At 39.2% G+C, this 19,889-nt stretch overlaps 1 protein-coding gene across 1 annotated transcript in view; it reads left to right on the top strand.

Moving 5' to 3' along the window:
• Positions 1 to 5,436: 5,436 nt before the first annotated feature.
• Positions 5,437 to 19,889, top strand: part of kcnk3a (potassium channel, subfamily K, member 3a) — a 29,009-nt gene continuing 14,556 nt past the window's right edge. Inside the window, exon 1 of the mRNA XM_063902813.1 lies at positions 5,437 to 5,802. Within this exon, the coding sequence (XP_063758883.1) occupies positions 5,520 to 5,802 (283 nt within the window). The 5' untranslated portion in view covers positions 5,437 to 5,519. The remainder of the gene's footprint in view (positions 5,803 to 19,889) is intronic.

The following is a 19,889-nucleotide window of genomic DNA, read 5'->3' as shown; positions in this document are numbered from 1 at the left end:
TGCAGCACAATTTTATTAAGATAAAAGTGCCAAGTAAAGTCAGTTATTGACTGGATATACACGTGTTTAAGTAATTTGATTATTTAGATTGAATTTACAAAAATAAATAAGATGGATTTTGCTTTAAATAAACAACACATTTTAAAGAGTAAAATAAAAATAGATTTTCTTGTTATATTTGACATTTAACTAATTCTAACTGAGTAATTGACCAAATGAAAAAGGAATGAGAAACAGCAGGAAGGAGATGATTACTTGCTTAAAGCAGCATTTGATGTTTCCCCACACTTAACTAACAGATAGACATACAGACAGACAGAGACACACACAGGGAGATACACAGACAGACACACAGACACACAGCTGGTATTCTAAGCAACCGACGTGTCACTGCAACAAGAACCCCAAATGTACTCCCTCATTAACATTCATCAATATAACAGAAGGACCACCAGACCAAATATGTATTGTGTATATATGTACCATATATTGTTTTTCCCTTTAAATGATATATAAGGTAGAAGGAAGTTACCCCTTCTTAATTTGCATTGGCATCAATTATATCTAATTGCGTAATGATAGTGTTCCACTTTTAGACGTTTCCTACCACCCACATGCTTTTATTTTTCTGCCTCCTGGAGTTGTCCTTATTTGCTCTTGATCTATAAATGTATCCCTGGTATTATGTGCCATTGATCCGTTTCAAGCTGAATCAATAACTCCTGAGCCAATACCTGACCTTTGTCTCTTTGGGCTTAATAAGGGTCATGCTGTCAATGTTTATTGCAGATCTATGAGGAGTAAAGCTGGTGACTGGGCGGGTAATCATTGCTGAAATATTCATATAAAGAGACAAGTGTTATGTAATATCACAACGGCCATGTGACAGTGTTCATTAGAGTTGATGCTGTTAATGTGGGCAGCAGGGATGACTTGTTAGGAAGGACGGACACTGAGACGGACTGAGGTCAAAGGTGGACGTATTCCTCTAACTGCATGTGAAATGACATGAGTCGTGGATGATAAGATTTAATAGCAACACTTTTGATAATCAATCATTTAAAATGTCTGGTTGAAATTGGCGTACCAAATTCTATCCATGAACACATCCTAATTATAACTGCATTGATATTAGACACCTCTTTATTGCCTGCCTAATGACTGATCATGATTTGTACATAAATAAAGTGTTCTTATGTTGAATCTGAAAATGTGATATGACAATGTTAGGCATCCGTATTTCCCTTTATGGACATTATATATATTTGCAACCACAGATAAGTCAATCAATTCTGAGTTCAGCCAATTTCATGCATCATGATTTTGGGTTTGACTAGGAGTAGGTCATGAGGCACAACATGATGTTAGAGGTGAAGACACATGAAACAGAAGCTTATCCCCAGTCATGATACCTCTCTGTCTGCCCTCCTACTTTCCCAGTATTATGTACATTACTGTATGTCACTGTGCTGCCATCCGCTCATCCAGAACTGCAGCGCAGGTGAGTCACTCTCACTGGGGTGCAGAAACTAAAAAATAGATTTGCCTCTAATTGTAGAGCTGTTTGGAGTTATTATCAAATGACAGCTGGAGCCATGTCAGAGTCACGGACGTGGAGCAAATGATGGGAAAATTAAAGTCTTTAATTGAATGTCAGCGGGAATCTGCAGGCCACGTTCACCCTCGTGTAATGAGATGTAGGCAGCTCAAGGGCTCCCCTCCCAGGATGCTTTGCTGGTAGGGTAGAGGCAGGGATGCAGACCGGGGGGGCTTAGGGATGGTTCCTGTCTCACTGGCATTGCCTTAATGATGTTCTCATATCATGGCATTATGTAATATGCGCTCCACTAATAGTTAGTCAGCCTCACAGACCCTAAGCACAGCCAACGAGTACAAGACATAACATGAAACTGTGTGTGTGTGTGTGTGTGTGTGTGTGTGTGTGTGTGTGTGTGTGTGTGTGTGTGTGTGTGTGTGTGTGTGTGTGTGTGTGTGTGTGTGTGTGAGATTGTGTGTGTGTGTGTACACTTTAAGTGCATATGTGTGTGAAAACGTGTTGGTTGTAGATTTATTTTTGCCTCAATGGTTTCAAAATCAATGTTCATTATTTCCACAGGAGGCATACCTTTGAGGTTTTCAGTTTGAGTAGCCTACTACGATAGCGAACTGGGAATGAGTTAGCGGGAAAATCAGGATGATGATCCTCTGCAGGAGAAAACTAGTTTTGTTCATAGTATTCGTGGATGACACATCTGGGTATTCTCACTGTTTACTACAGCTTTGTTACACTTACCTGCCTGTATCCATCTCCTCCAAAACTTTTTCCGCTCAGTGTTTTATTACCTTGCATATCACAGAGGACACATTTCAGTGGAGTATGTCATCAAACCGAATGCCTGCTCATGTGAGAGGCGATTAATCACAGCTAAAACAACAGTTTGAAGATGCACAACACTGCAACACTTATTATGTCTGCTGGGTTTTCCTGTTCTATTGACTTGTTTAGTTGCAAATAAAAGTGTGTAGTAAATCAAATAAATATTGCAAAGCAATCTACTTTTACAATTAGCAAACACTGTTGTGCAGTAGCACCTGATCACAGTGCGCACTCTGGAGACATCCTCTCAGTTGAGGTGTTAAAAATTGATGTTTACTTTTCAGACAACCATTTAAAGCACCAGAGCATGGATAAAAAACAGCAATAAAATCAATATCCCACCTTCTTATTTACAATTTCCCCTCATTGCATTCTCACCATTTGGAATGCAGTGGTTTGCTTTTTGGATATTTTCAAATCCAAACACCTACGGGCTTCAAATAACATCAAAGCTGTGACTTCAGTGTGGCCTTTGCAGCCTCTGCACACCACAGTAATGAGGGTCCAGGCTCCATCCCCGGCTCAGACCACCACAGTAGAATTTGGTCTGATGTGTCCGCGCCTGCAGGAAGTGCCCGCGCTCACAAGGATGTATTGGTGATTACTCAGTGTAGGATTCACAGAGAAGTGAAGGGCTTGCAGCTGAAGCCCTGCAGGACTGCATGAATCTACAGCTGAGACCAACACTTTGATTTAAGACCCAGGACCAACCTGAGGAACACACAAAACACAGCACCAAATTAAAAACATTTTTCAGGTTAAGTGGTTTCTCCTTTGTCTTTGACCACCTTGGCATTGCCAGCTTCCTTGTTTCTCATAATGCAGTTTAGCATCACCACAGATCGTGACTGTATCGATATAAACGGTCCTGTTGACATTTTGACATTTTCAGTACAACTAAAGCTTGCTGTGTTTTATTCCTCTGTGCCTTAGAGCTTCACTATTATCTAAAAAACGGATAAAGAAATACACGGAATGAGCCGAAATGATGAACTGGGATACAAGTTTTTATTAATTATGATGAACCTTGGATTGGAAATGTAGTATTTATTTGACTAAAAGGCACTTACTCTGTTCAGCTGAAATATTTTCTCTGGCACTAAAGTTGTATTTATTTTTGTTTCTGCTTAATATTCTATTAGTGACTGATCTGGTTTAGCAATTTAGAGCAATCATTGTCAGCATGTTATTTAATTATAATGAAACAACTTATTTCTTATTGTAGATTTGTATTGACAATACTAGGGACATAGTGTTCTGTATTTTATAAACATATGATTTTTTAAATACATAATGCACATACTGAAATGACCTTTGTAGACATGAGAGGTTATATACAGTATAAATGATGTCCTTGGTCTATACCTTCCAAAGAGCATCTCATGAAAGGCCACATTTTTAAGCGTTATGGATTAATTTTGACATATTGATCAGGCTTTGGCTTGCACCACTCCAGTTAGTGAAAGGAGGATTTATACAGGCTCAGTCACAGATGACTTGACTGACCTGGTTATTGAAGCAAGAGCTATTTTTGGCCTGGCTTACAGTGGCGAACGATCGGCCAGGATATCGCTCAAAGAAGGAGCAGGTGCAGCAAAGATGTCGTCGTCCGTCACAGTTTGGCTGAACTATACTGTTATGATTATGTTTTAAGGTAGTAAGGATGTGTGTAATTCTAGAGGGATATATCATTTGTTGTCACTTAAAAGCAGAAAAACCTCTCTGGTGATGCAGTTTTTGAAATGAATCTTTATGATCACTTTTTTGATAAGAAAGTATTTGTTTGGCAGGAAAAATCAGCAATGCTTGAGGAATGAAAAGCAATGAAATCTGATCGGGTTGTCTTGACCTCCTCAGAGCATCCCTGCCAAAAAGTGTCTCCCACTGACATGCATCGCAACAGGGAACCACCGGCTGGAAACCGATGACACTGAAGGCCATCCAATTTGGCCCCAGTTAGACTTTAACTTGCTATTTTGTCTCTCCAAGTCAAATCATCGTCATTAACTGTTCCACACAAATGTTGAACATGCATTATTTTAACAAGGTTTGAAACTTTTATGTAAGCTGTTTTTTCTTCTCAAGTTTGAAAATAGTCTCTGGTATTGCCTGGATGCACAGGGGACTGATAAGGTCAAAAAAAGGACATTTAAGAGTTCCATGGAGCCAAAGTAACAGCTGGATTCGGTGGAGCATCCCTCAAAGAGTTCCCTTTAAAAAATAGAAACCTTCTCACAGCAGTGAATGTGAATAAATATTGGGCTTTCTACCCCCAGCTGCTCTGCTCAAGTAGCTCAGTGGTAAAAAAACCAAAAAAAACCCACAAAGCCGCAGCAGTCGCACATAGTCTCATAGGAGTTTCCAAGACTCCAATAAAAGTAAAGAAGTTTGTGTTATAGCTTCTGAAAAAGTGACCTTTGTGTGATGCTTTTTGGCCAAGTATTATGGAGTTATGGTTTAGTTGTTATATAATTTTTTTAAAATACACTGTTGCCCATGAAGTTGGAATACACATTTGTCTTTTTATTCCTATTTCATTTTCACTGTGATATGATGATGATCAATAAAGTACACTTTATCTATTAAGAATAAATCACATTGTCACAATCATTTCATGAGAAGAGGTTCAAAATATTTTATTCCAACTGTATTGGAAACAGTGTATAAAGAGACAAATAAACAACAACATGTTCCAGATAATATTTATGATATAGTCAGACATTAGGGTAAGGTAAGCATAATAGGGCCCATTTAAGTCTAACAGTCAGTGTGATGTTGTTTGCATGATTGGTGATATATAAATAAAAAGTTGAGATGACTTAAGTTGACATATTCAAACAAAGTAAAAGTACTTCAGTACAGCACTAGAGTACCACCGGTCCACACTGTGTCTTTTGCAATAAAGGTTAAACTGGGATTCACACAATATTTCCACATAGGGAGAGAGGTGGAGATGGGTGTAGGGGGAGGATTCCTGTAGTGGGAGGGAGGCGTGGTGCTGAACGAACAGCTCCTCGGCTCATAAAGTGGTCAGAGAGTCTCTTCGCTCCTCAGAGCAGCACAGCCATGAGCCAGCCGAGCTCCCCGTCCTCCAGACCCGCGATCACACTCCACCCGTCCCCCTGACACGCACCACAGCACCATGAAGAGGCAAAACGTGAGGACCCTCGCCCTCATCATCTGCACCTTCACCTACCTGATAGTCGGAGCCGCGATCTTCGACGCGCTAGAGTCCCGGAAGGAAACGACCCAAAAGATCGAGCTGGTCCTGAGGAAAGCGGATCTGCTGAAGACCTTCAATCTGTCCGTGGTGGACTTTGACGAGCTGGAGAAAGTAGTGCTGGAGCTGAAGCCGCACAAAGCCGGGGTACAGTGGAAATTCGCCGGCTCCTTTTATTTCGCCATCACTGTGATCACCACCATAGGTAAGAGAGCATTCTGTCTGGGAACTTTTTTGGGGCTTAGCAAAAAAAAGTTGATGTATTGGGTTGAATGTCGGTTTCTGTTTAATGAGGCAAGATCTTTGACTTAGACTCTAATACATAACTTAGTGTTAGACAAGCATTGTGTTTTGAAAGACACTAACATCACAGCAAGACCGTAAATCATAAGGAATATTACAGCACATTTCAAAAACATTGCATACCAATATTTATAGTAACATTAGTCTGTTATAGTTTAAGTAATATCACAGATTGAGGCATGAACTCAGCTTTGTACGACAGGTGAAAAATGGCATACTGCTATTTATAGATTCAAACTTCTCTGATTAATAGATGTCCACTAACCTAAAATTATGTAAATATTAAACTATTCATTACAAGTAAAAGTCCTGCATGTAGACATTAAGTTACATGTTTCAAAAATGAAAGTATATAATGTTAGTAGTGGTTGTTTTTTAATTATTATTATTATTGTTGTTATTATTATGATTATTATGATTCGTTTTATTTCTTCTTCATGTGTCTGTTGTCCATTTGTGTTTTTTTATCACACACTTAAAAACAAACATAGGGCTTTGTTTTTAAGTACAAATCTGATTCTGCAGATAAAGTAGCACCTGTAGCTGTCAGGTAAATGTATTACAAACGAAAGTAAATGAAATTAAAGTATTCAAGACTCTCAGATTAAGACGTATAACACATGCTGACACAGTAGGCAACACAATATGGCAATGATGTCAGAGATGAATTGAAGTGCAATCAAATGTATATAATTATAAAAAAATGTTTACATAAAAGACTAATAACATCTTAAACTTCCTTTACAGGAGTATTATGATGATTATTGTGAAAGCAGAGAAGGTTAAACATACCCTAAATGAGATCATCTTATATAACCTGAATATTGAACATCACTGACACGTTTTTTCAGCATAAGGTGTTTCTGGCAGCTTGAAGCCCTATTACTGCAGTGTTAACATTGTGTGAATTGCTTCACACAGACCGAGCAGTGAGGAGGCCTTATTTTAGGCTGAACCCAGGCGAACAGGTTCTCATCAGAGCCTTATAACTGAGCATTTTATTGGATTGCAGCATTTTAAAGAGGGCCGCTTCAAAGTCAAATCAGCAGCAGCAATGTGAAGTACAATTAGGGAGAATCATAGCATATGTAAAAATGCTGCTGCTTATAACTGAAGGTTGTTTTTAGAGAAGATGCTCCAGGAGACTATGGTTATGAGACATTCATTTGCCTCTTCTGTTGTGCTCTTACTCATTATTCCTGCTCCAAAAGGCCCTGCAACAACACAAGCCTTCCAGCTCTTTGTCCACTCTATCACATAACAGCCTTCAAATGAACATGTTTGTTCTTTAATTTAAACTTCCCTCAGCTCTTTGCATAACACAATTGCAAGCTAAACTCAGTCAGACATTTTGAAACATAGGAAAATAACATAAGGACAAATGAAAACGATGGCTTGTTTACCTTTGTCTCAGAATTTAAAGTCACAGTGTAGGATTTAGGATTCATTGGGACAAATTGAATAATACTCATAACTGTGATTTTAAGCGGTGTAAGATCACCTGCGTAAGCGATTTGCTTTTGCTCATCGCGAAGTTGGCGCAGACTTGCAATGAAAACAGCGAGTTAAACTTTGTTTGCCTATGCTTACTTTCCCTGCTGGCTTTTGCTGCTTAGCACAGCTAACATCTAATTGGTTGCTCGTCAAAAGGTCAGAAGCAAACCAGGTTAAAGTTGAATAATTCTGAACTGTGAGAACAGCCCTTGGCTAGAAATGTAGAACGGCAGCGATTCCGCTAGTGGTGCGCCATCTCTCTCTCCAAAGAAAGACCATGCATATGGATCGGGTCCTTTACTCTTATTGTAGCCAAAAACGGACAAACCAAACTCTGGCTTTAGAGAAGTGTTAAATGTTTTTTTCATTACTTGATGGCCAGTTCAGTTGGTTGCAATTTGAAGTCCGACCACTAGATGCCATTAAAGCTTACACACTGGTCCTTTAAGACTTTAACCTTGATATGAGCGTACAACAAATACAATTATAAAGCACATTTTTGTCATATCTCAGAGGTGCTTTATTACATATTTCCTATTTGGATGACTTTATCAATGTGCCTCTCATAACATAAATATATTTTGTCTTCTTTAAAAAAAAACAACTAAATTTATATAGTAGGTTTCCTGAATGGGGGACCCCACTTCAAAGCAACCAAACCAACCTAAGTAGTTTTACCTTCACACGTCGCACTGTGACACTGAATTTGCCTTCATTTCTTTCGCTTATCTCGACATTTTGTAGTAGCAGCTACCATGAGCTAATGGTCACACCAGAACAAGCAAGACTGTAGTTGCAAAACCCTTGAGTGTGCATTCAATTGAGAAATGTCAACCTTTCATTTGTAAGTGGGAGATCGTCTATTCAACTCTTGTAAAAGTAACAAAGTTGCTTTGACGTTTTCTTTTCATCTCTTAAGAGTCCTTCCTTATCGCCATCTCCTCTCTGAGCTTCCGCCTGTATTTAGTGACTCGGGCAGTTGTCAGATGTGACCTGTGACTTGTAACCCTATCAGATGCAGCCGACTAATTGTACACTAACCCAACCCTGGGTGTCTGTAACCGCATTCTGTAAATGTGAGCCCCGCAGCTGCTACAAACACAGTGATTGGCGTTTCAGCCTGCCATTAAGTATTAATGACAACACCAGACCCTAGCTGTTCCACTGGCCTCCTGGCACACAATAGTAGCATTAAGAAGATACTATCTGAACACACTATACATGCAGCTAAACTGACATTAAAGTCCAAATGCTGAGCCACAATACACGGCTCAAACACACAATTTGTTTAAATCTGAGCCAAAGCTGTGATTCATTAAAATAAAGAAGCTGTTTATGTCACCGACCAAAGGACAGCAAAAGACAATACCTAATTCTTCCTGTCATATTCGTTTAAATCAAAAATTCAATTTAGGAATGAGGCCTGAGGACATTCAGATGAAAAATCTGGTGAAAGAGGCTAAGGACAGTTTTCAAATTCACAAAATGTATAACACATTTGCTGTCAATTATATGATAACACATATTTTCCCAGGAAGCTATGAATAAATAAGCAATTTTCAATGTCTAAACTGCACAACCGCCAGTTGAAAACGGCTAACACACATGACAGGATATGGCCGCAGTATGCTCTACTATTAATTTAACATAAGTGAAGAAGAGGCCGCAATCAGTAATCAGTCATTACTTTCCACTGAGGAAAGGGGAGGCAGAGGACAGGGGTGTCCGTTTACTCAGCGAGTATGGGGGGAAAAGGTTGAGGCGATTTGAGAAACGCAACGAGGGGAAAATAAATGAGCTTTGAGTGAGAAAGCGCTCTCAAGATGGCAGGAGTGGATACAGGCTGGGCCTCAGGAGGGGGGTCTTCTCATGGGTACAAACAGTCACCCACCCCCAGGGATGTACATCTTGTCATTGCCACGTCAGCGTATGTGACTGCAGCACTCAGTGTCCAGGCTGCAGTTCAAGGTCACACACGCTGCGTAGAGGACAAACACACAACATGAAAACATTGTCTTACAAATATGACACGGCTCTTATCCTCTGTGTGTTATTGTTCGTGCTGCATGACATCTGATCGGGGCGGGAACATGTCGTGGTTTGCTTTTCCAGCAGCTGGCTTGTTTGTTTTCTTGAAACACATGTTGACACTCAGAAGTCTTTGTGTAACACACAATATGATATTGCAGTATGTTTACACAAGCTGAATTATTCAAATGAGACACACAAAACGTATTTTCTCTCTTACTTCTGGCAGCTTCATTTCGGTCACATAGTTTTGATTTGATTTGGCGAGGATTTGACCAATTTGTGTCTAAAATCTCATCTCTTTTTCGATGGAAGTGAATGGAGATGTTCACTTTTTCTTTGGGCGTTCACATTGCATGATCACGCACCCACCAACCTCCAACGTGAATGCAACAGGTAGTGCGCACTTTTTTGTATTGAGGAGGAAAGATTGTCTACAATAATGGTTGTACTCAGTCTTAACATACCTAACAATGCATTTTTGCATTTGCATGAATAACAATATTTCCTATAGCTTAACTGTATCATGTTTGCCAAATATGGCAAGAACAAATAATCCAGTTTCTGTGTTTTACTGTGCATTATGGTGTTTCAACAGCAGATTTAAAGGTTTGCTCTTTTGAAATTTAAAATAAATTTGCCTCAGTGGTGTTCTGAGTTTTATATTTCAGCCTCTTAGATTTCTCATTCTCAGTCCCTTAAAACATGTGTTTTGTAGATTTTCCAGAATGGTTTATGGAAACAGGTTGATGTTTTTTTCACTATAGGATTTTTTCAACCAGAAATGTACCTTATTTTATTGGGTTGCAGCCATAAATCTCAGGATTTCATGTCACAAAACCTGGGTTATTCATATGTGGGTGTACTGCCCTTTAACAAGTAGCTGACCTAGTTCTCTAAAGTTGTGGAAATGTAATATTACAAAAGAAAACATTTTGACTTCTCCCCCTCTGGCTCATATCTACTTTCTGAAGTCACTCACATTCCTATTAGGCTCATAAATACACTTTTAGTTTTTTAAAAGGGACCCTTTAAAGTCCCCATATTGTTTCAGTTAGAAAACCATTCCTTTTGGATGTTTATTGTTGTGAATCACCTCTTGTAAAATACTTTCTGTTCTAAAATCACTTGGCTGTTTGCCTCTTCTAGATTCAGTAGACATGAGCTCAGTGTTAGATTTGCATCTGTGTCTGGAGAGAAGAAAGTGAATACAAATGCATTCAGGGCATATGATCTGTACACGGTTCTATAATCCAGTCAGCGTCGAAGCCTGGTTGGTTTGCAGGCAACACTCATCCCTCACATAAGAAGTGACTTAGATCAGAGAGCTGAAGCCCTTCCAGCTCTGGTTTAGTTGCTCCGTGACCAGCAGTGCATCAGTAGTTGATGTACTGGGATGCTACCAAGTGTGGAAGCACATAGTGTGTGAATGTAAAGCAGGCTGGAGAAAGAGCAGCGAATCCTGTCTGGGTCAGTGCATCTAATGTTTCTATATGTAGACTCACAATGAATAAAATATCTGATAATTCTTTCTATTTCCATCTCGGACGTGGACTCCGATTTGGCACCAGGCATGCATCCATTTTCAGCGGTTGCATAATTAGAGGTCAGATGCTGAAATATTAATGGTAATTACTTACATTAGTATCATCATTATTATTCAGTCTGCTTAAGAGGTTAGTGCAGTAAGTGGTTGAGTGCACAGAGAATATAACTCTTACCAGCTTATTCCACACGGGCTCTTATCATCTGCAGCCAGACGGAGGGAGATGCTTCAGCTGTTTCTCAGAGGAGAGCTGTGGAATGTCGGCAAGGTGACAATACAAATAAATAAACAGTTGTGTTGCACTCAGTCATCTTCTGGCATCAGTAGTGAGACCATAGAGATGCTTTACTGTTTGGTTACTGCAAGAAGAAACCAAACAGTTTCATCGAAGGCTTTCATCAATCTTCCTGAACATAATATCCATTAGATTTTTTTCTCTATTGAGAGGTTCACATTTGTGCTTCAAATTCAGTAGCTTTTCATCTTGCACCACCATCAGTCAGAATTTAAAATGATCCAATAGTTTTGTTTATGGAGCCCTCACACCAAAATGCTGATTTTCCCCGTAAAATGTTTAAGTGATGCCAGAAAACAACGTTTGTGTTCGTCAAAAACTGTATAATTACTCCAAAAATATGAAAATCATGTCCTATAGACCGTCAGACAGCTTAGACAGCTTAGTTTTTACGGGGCTCTGAATAAATAGGAGATCGAAGTCAGGTCGGTCTGCCGGTGGACGAGTGGCAGGCAGCAGGCTTACACTGAAACTGTGATGTCTGAATTAGATCATTTCTTTTACTGTCCTTTTTTCTGTAGAGGAAGTAAAGAAACGGCCACTCCGGATGTATTTGTCGTTTGAGGCGCAATACAGTATATGACTCAACAGTTTTAAGACATGAAGAAAACAATTAAGTCGTGTGACTTGTTGCTCGATGATGAAGACCTGACCTTGGCTACTTACTGAGATTATTACGTTGATTTGAAAAAGTACTTTAAAGTATTTAAATTCAATTGCTCAAAAATTGTTTGAAATGCTTCAAGCAGCCTATGAGAATTAAGGGTTGCATGACTAACCAGAGCAGATTCAGTTTACTGTTAAATTAAACTTGGGGAATTGATCCCTGCCTTATTGTGAAGCTACAGTGTTTTAAGTGATTTGGGAGCAATGATAACTGTAACTCATCCTGGTGCTTGCATAAATAGGCCCTAAAGTTACCCAATTTCCTTCTCTTCACTGAGCCGCGGCCCTCTTCACTCACCATGCAGACACACTCAGATGTAAAAACCCTAGTGCTGTGGTAAAGAATTGAATTTTCAACGGAAGAAAAAGGTAAGAAAATATGATTGTTAACAGACCTTAAACATGTTTGATGTTCCAAAAGGTCATGGGAAAAACCAATCATGACATATTTGGGCATGATAGCAAAAAGCGTTAATTAAGAAAGCATACGGGACAGTGGACGGTCTTTGAGTCAGTGACTCTTCCATCACTGAAAAGTTAAAGAGCTGAAAGGCTGACTCACTTCTGATTGACTCTTTGTTTGATTTGCCCTCTTTGTGTCTGTGTCACTGAGGATACAAAATAAATAACCCATCTCAAAACAGAGACGACTATATGTGTGCAGCGGAGTACGAAACACTGACCGCTGTAGGATAAGGGGTCAGGGAGGCAGATATTGATCCTCTTCAGAAGTAATTGTAAACAGCTTTGAGTGAGTTGACATGCTGGCAGGCCTGGAAAAAGGATTACTGAGAAATTACGAAATGTAATGTAATGACGGTAAATGTCACAGAACATCACACGCACAAATAGGGGGCCATTGTGGCAAGAGTTGAGTCAATGACTCAGCTTCTCTCTGGAAGCTGATTCAGCATTCACTTACTGCTGTTTCAGACACTTTTCACTATTACCCTCTACAACGTCAACTCACAACCCTTCGTTAACGGTTATGTGCTCTATTTAGATGATATCAGAGCCTTTGAAGCAACAATACAATACAAAATGTATTTACTTGGAATAATTTTGTAATGTTTGTGATGTAGGGATGACGTGTTTTAGTAGGCCAACCGCTAGTTAGCATCCCTCGACACGTGGGATGTTACCATTGGATTTTGGATCATTTCAGAAAAAATAAACATAAACACAAGTGTATGGTATACATAAAACCTTTTGTTCAGCAAAGTACTATTCAGTTTCAACGTTTGGCATTTGTATAGGTATCTATGTTGGACGATTCCCTGAAATTCTTGTACTTCTTCTTTCGTAGAGTTATAACTTATGTTCCCCTCGTATGTAGTTAAAGGTTTGGAAAGATGAATCTACAGTTTTTACACAAGATGACAATTTTTTGTGTCTCAACTAGAGAACGAACTCTATTCTGTTGTCACATAATTGTGTAGAAAGTATTACTATAAAGGACATGGTTTTGGTTAATTCAATTAAAATAGAAACGTATTCTGTGAAGTCAAGCTCTTATTTTCTTTCAATGGTAACTTTGTTGACTAGATTGTTCAAAGTTCTCTACAGTTTCTGAGTGGACCTGCATGAGCACCAAACTTAAATGAAGACTGCAATTAAATGGAGCTCTTTTTACTTATTAAAGAGGGTAAATATGACAAAGCCACCAGGGAAAGTAAAACACCAATGGCTGTATAAGACTTAACAAATAATTAGACACAAAGCAAACAAGTTGCTGCGTCTCAAAGGGTTTAATGGATTTCGCATGTTATTTCCAATAACATTCAGTCTCTTTAATTAAAAGCGACTTATAAATAATGATTAGATTTCGAGCTTCAAAGGCCCTATTTTCACTGAGCTGTGGGTACAAAGTGAGCGTACGGAGAGAAATGTTGAAACATGCACAGCTATTATTGGCTGAGCGAGCTTGTTGCTGTTCTGGATCTGAGGCAGTAAGTCTGAGAAAGTTGACAGAAGTGACTCTCATTGCTGCTGCTGCTCCGTTCACATGACCAGCCAATGTTTACCTATTGTACGTCTGCTTTATGCTCTGCTGCCTCGATGGAAAGTTGAGTGCTGGCCTGACTCTCTAAACAAAACACGACTTTGTATTTATTAGACTTCATAATCCAGCGGGGCCTAACTGGAGTTTAACCAAATAAAATAGTACACAGTAGTGAGATCTGAAGCCCTTTCACTTAAAGTTTCCTATGATTATGTTCCAGAGTGTAAACATACACTGAATGACGTGTAAAGTCTCTGCTAGACTGTGGCAAACTGACTCTGGTGAGGTTTGTCTGACCAGAAATGAGGACTCTCTTTACCTCTGAATGGAAGATGCCAATAACCTCATGTCCTGGAATAATATGTTGTGTGGCTTTTTACAACCCCAAAGCTTTTAGTGAGTGCTGCACACAGCTGCTTGATTAATGCATTAATTCTTCCCGTTGGAAATTTGAGATAAACTGAGATATGACTCAGCACTCTAGACTATAAATATGTGTTATAATTTCATCAAGACTGTAACTGTATGAAAAAATATACTGCCTCAGAGTGTTTAAAATGGTACTTCTCTACCTTACATAGTGTTGCTCCAGTAGAAATAACAGAAGCTAAGGACTGTGTAAAACATAACTTAAATCTTAGGAAATGATGCTTCTGTTTGGGGACTATTTCAGCGGATTAACACACATTTGGTTCTCAAGAGAATATTTACTGAAGCAGAATGGTGTACGTGGTATAACCCCCAAATAAAGTACAGCGCTCATGTTCACAGGACTGTACACGGAACAGAATAAGATAAAGCTTTGGCTGAAAAGATCCTTTGATGAATAATATTGCATGCTGGACAGTGTTTTTGGGTATATGGTTTATTTGTGTGCATTATACTTTAAGTATAGTTTGTGAACCCATAAGCTCCATCTTAATCTTCTTCTTTTATCATTAACAAAGACAGTGTGCACATTTGTGCAAACTGACTGAGTTTTATAGTGTCATGTGGCTGTCTCTGAGCAGTGCTGAAAAGTAAGTAAAACTGTACTGAGGTACAATTTTGAGATACTTTGACTTTACTTCAGCACTTTCCCCCATTGTACGTTGTTTTCTACTTTAGTAACTTGCCTGCATGTTGTCCGCTGTAAGCACTGCTAGCTGCTCAACCATTTCCATTATGCAATTCCTGTGCAGGTCTTGACTCTGGATCAATAATGTGCTCTGAATGTTGTGTATTGTCCCTTTGAAATTAATTTCACAATTCAAATTTGGAAGATGCAGTTGTATGTACATTAAATTATGAATAGTTACTATGATACAGGCCACTCTGCATGAGAACATTGTTTGATGCAAATACTTGAATACGTTTACCTTGGTTAAAATGTTCACTGAGGTCTTTCACTTGTATGTCTACGGTCAGGTATTGCTACTTTGACTTGAATAAATATCTAAATACTTCTTCCATACTGCTCTTAAGTACGACTGTCACTGTGGTTCTTCTCTCTTGACCTGAAAAGGAAAGGTATTGGAGACTTGCTCAGTGTGCAAACAGTTCAGCTGGGATGTGATTCCTGGAAACAATGCTGCTTACAAGACCATGGCTATTGTGGCTCTCTAATCTTGTCCATCGCAGAGAGGAAAACTTAACAGAGAAAGTTCAAGCCTTAAACAAACTTTCTTTACAGTTAGTGTTTCCAAAGAGGACATTTTTTCCATCAAAATTGCATCATTTTTATTTGATTTGGCTGAGTGATATTTAGGGATACTCTTTTTAAGATTTTTCGCCAATGAAATTAGGCTTTGTTCTCTTGATTGGCCCCTCTTCTACTGTAATTAAACTCTCTTCAGACAATCACCCTTTTGCTTTCATTTCATTTTGAGATATTATGTTTGAATAAGCTCCTTTATGTAAGTGTCCACGGCAATCGTGCGGGGTCTAGCCCTAATAACACTTCCAAATTACATTATGCCAGATTCGTATTTGTTAATTCACCCAAATATCATTATACCCGACTGCAGACTTGGAGAAGAACTACTGTTATGACAGTTGGGGCTCTGATTGGGCTTTGTTCAGTGAAATCTGGCAGCAATACTGCCTGACAAGTCCCTAATCAAATTGACACTCAAATGATGTCTCCCCAGATATTTATTCTCTCAGATATGAAACATTTTTTTATTCAGACTGCTGCATTTGATAAGCTATGAAAGCAATCTAAAAAAATAAAACAATCAATGCAGGCTATATCATATGAGCTGACTGAAAGAATGTGCATTACGTTTGGCAAATAATGCAGGAATGTTGGTAACGGCTACGACAAAATCATCTAGATGTTCTCCTCTATAATGCTTAAGAGACACCACATTATAACACACACTGAGCGGCAAATTGTCGTATTCATTTCTTTGAGGGTTGTCTGAATGCTGATGAGAAATTTGAACCGAAAAGCTCATTATGTGTAGGCCTACATTGCCTGTGTTGTGTGTCCCTGTGTCCTATGTTTTACTGCAATTAAACTCTTTTTGCCCCCTTGAAAGCATTCAAGCATCAGCATAGAGCCACTGTAGGTATGTGTTATATATAATCCCACAGCACGACACACACAAACAGCTCGGTGTACCAAAGCCACGTTTTTGAGAATCAATAACTGAAAATTGATCACCTGGCAAATGATGTTGTTTTCTGACTCAAATTATGAATGTAATCAACACACCAGTTGAAGCTTTGTCGTATAAGAGGAAAAAACACAACTCTGCTGCTATAAAAAGCTCATACACAGCTAGTCACACAACCACAGCACAGAAACTCTCCCTGAGGAACTCACAATGTCATGAAAGAAGCTCTCACATACATTTCCCTCAGATGGGAGGGGGTTTATACCAGCCGGCTGCTTATTTGCCCAAAGCACCGAGCTGTCTCCCCATGCAGCGCCCAGAGATGGTGGAGAAGCCTCAGTAGCCTTTTCTGCCTCGATACAGACATGTGCCAAAAAGCAAATATTTCCACATCAAGCATGGCACTCTGTTCAGCGGCGTGGAAAGCGTCTAAACACTGGAGTGAGAGGTGACGAGCTAATACTGTATGTTTACGGTTCACAAATAAAACGGAGCGCTTTCATTGCCATCCTTATCATAACAACCTGAAGTAATTTTCTCACAAGTCACTGGCTGCTGACGGCTCCAACCTCCTCCTTCTGTTGAATGCCCTGGTAGCCCGGATGTTGCATTAACTTTATGCTACTCTAACTGGCTCAGAGCGCTGGAAAGATTTGGTCAGACAGCACCAAGCGACTGCCCCTCGCCTGGCATATATTCCGTCTCCCAGGGGAATTTGTTTTCCAATTTACTTCCAGCATCTGCTTTATTTCTCAACAAGCCAACCTGGATGAAGTGGACTGTCACACATGGGGGGCCTAATGATAATAACAATAACTATGATAGGTGGGTTGTGTTTACCCCTGAGGGCTGCTACGGGAGTATGAGCTTATGAGTTCACGTTTAATATCCATACACAAAAAACAAACAACCAGGCACCCTGTGACAACCTTGGGCTAAACCAACAGGCTGCTAACCTGCTTCCTGTTGAATAATCCTCATATCACAGCTGCCAGTATGCTGGTTGTGTGTGGGTGGAAACAGTGATACAATCCTTATTGTTTATGGCTATTAGCTCGAATGGGTAATGCAAATTGATTGTTCAAGATACATTACAAGCATTACATTGACCATTTATGACAGTGACTGCAATAAAGACATTGTGTTCATTAAGTGGAAGCTTCGTTACCTTGTGCTTTCCCACAGTACAGACCAATATGTCAGAAGAAATAAGCTCAGTATTCCAAGAAAACATGTCGATAATGGACAGATCTGCACCTCTCAAATTACGCCAAATATCAATAGTTGGTGCCAATGAAGGAAGTAGTGTGCACTGTGCAAAAAAACATTAGCAACTTTACTTAGCAATAAAATTTGAGACTTTACAAAATGTATAATTTGATACATGATGACTTGATTGTGTTCCTTATTTATATATATATATATTATTATTTATTTTTAAAACAGTAAATAGAAATGATGTTCAAAGTTGTAAATGTTGACCTTGCAAGTCCCTCTAAAATGTTTTTGGTACGCAAATGCAGGTCATGATTCGATGACTACCACTACCAAGAATCTAATGAGCTTTCCAGTTATGTTAATTGCATCTTTTTTCCGTGAATATCAATCATTTTATTACTAATTGAATTCATGGTCATACTTTGTCACGGTTTTGTTTTCAGTTTAGTTTGTTTGTCAGTTTGCGGGATAAATTCAATTCTAGCCAAATTTTAACAACACTTTAGGAAAGGCTGTAAAACGGCCCGAGGATAAACCCCACTTAGATTTTGTAGCAGACCTGAATCATGGGGCCAATACAATTTATTTTTTTCACTTATGGAAACTTGGCAGAGGTCTAGTTCTTTTAGTAGTTGAATATAATCCAGGGTTTGGAGCTGTCTTAATATCCACTTTCTTCTCTGGTGATAGGGTATCAATTAACCCAACAGCGAGGGACAGTTATTATTAGTGAAATGATCAATTTAATTTCCATTTTCCTGGGTACAGAAAGTTGGCTCATCTCTGCCCAGCATTTGTTAACTGTAAAAAACAGTCAAAGAGTTAGAATAATCTATTTTCCAAAGCTCAATTTTGGTTAAATTCAATTGATAAAGCCTCTAAGCAAACCTATGTGTCTTCATGACATGACACTAATAAGGCAACCCCTCCCGCTTTGGAGTGATCCAAATACAAAGCAGGGGGCATTTGAACTCCTTCTTTGGTCCTCGAACAAAAAGAGATTTACTCTAGCTTGCCACTTAACCTACCGGCTATTATCCCAGCAGTAAAAAGTAATGGCTATTGATATTTATGGTCTTTGGTTACTGTGCTCCGTGTCACCCCATAGTAAGAAAACAAAACTGTTTTGACATACTTTAGTTTTAGAAGGAAAAGATGCCAATGCCTTGTCTTTGTACATTTAATCTGCTTCTGTAGGAACAGAAAACTGCAAATAACTGCTGTGTGCCACAAGATGAGTTCCACAGCTATCTTTTGTTGAATTATTAGAAGACACGATGTGACTGTGTCATGATTTAATGAATCAGTTTGGCCGTCTGGGTGTTTGGGCTCCTAATGAATATCAGGCGGGAACATAAACTTTAGTGATGTGACATTTGCGTGTCCTTATTATAGTCGCTTTATCCTCCAGACTGTCTGAGTGTGCTACATAAGATAAACCACCCAATAAAAGAAAGTCAAGACAACCTTTGAAACAAAAGAAGTCAATTAAACACACTTTCCAGACACTACTGTATGAACCAGATTCAGGATAATAAATGGTATTATGTCATATAATAACACAAGTAAAATTTAATTGATGGTGCAATAATCCTCGTCCATACACTGCTCCAAGTAGGTTAAAACAAATATTACGGGTGGACTTGCAGATACTGCGTGACCCAGGTCTGGTGAGGTGAATCTGCAGATTGAGGGGCGGTGGAGCTGATGCTACCTGTCTGTCTGCTCCCGCCATATGGGCAGCCTGAGGCAGAGGCTACCTCACCAAGGTGAAAGTTTTACCTCAAAGTTAATAATGGATTTCATTCAGTCAAAGTTGGAAGAAGCTATATTTAGTTTAATTAGGACTTAGTCATCACGTACAAGACAGGTTAGCATGAAATGTATCCATTTTTGGCTCAAAGGCAATAGAAACAGCAGGCAGGTGTCAAGGTCATTTCAACTATCCAGGCCCTCTATAAATAACACTCTAATGCTGAACTGCATTAACAATGACATTTTATGGAAAACCATTTCTTTCCTTAGATATTTGTTTTTGACGTATCACAAATAAGTTTTGAACCAGTCCCAAGAAGTCTGCGTATAGAGGGGCATGTGGATGCATGGGTCAAACAAACACGGGACTTTCACCCAGGAGACC

Source organism: Eleginops maclovinus, chromosome 15 (assembly GCF_036324505.1).
Source record: "Eleginops maclovinus isolate JMC-PN-2008 ecotype Puerto Natales chromosome 15, JC_Emac_rtc_rv5, whole genome shotgun sequence".
Classification (NCBI taxonomy): Eukaryota; Metazoa; Chordata; class Actinopteri; order Perciformes; family Eleginopidae; genus Eleginops; species Eleginops maclovinus.
The sequence above is the reverse complement of the archived record's forward strand: the minus strand, read 5'-3'. Positions and strand labels throughout refer to the sequence as shown.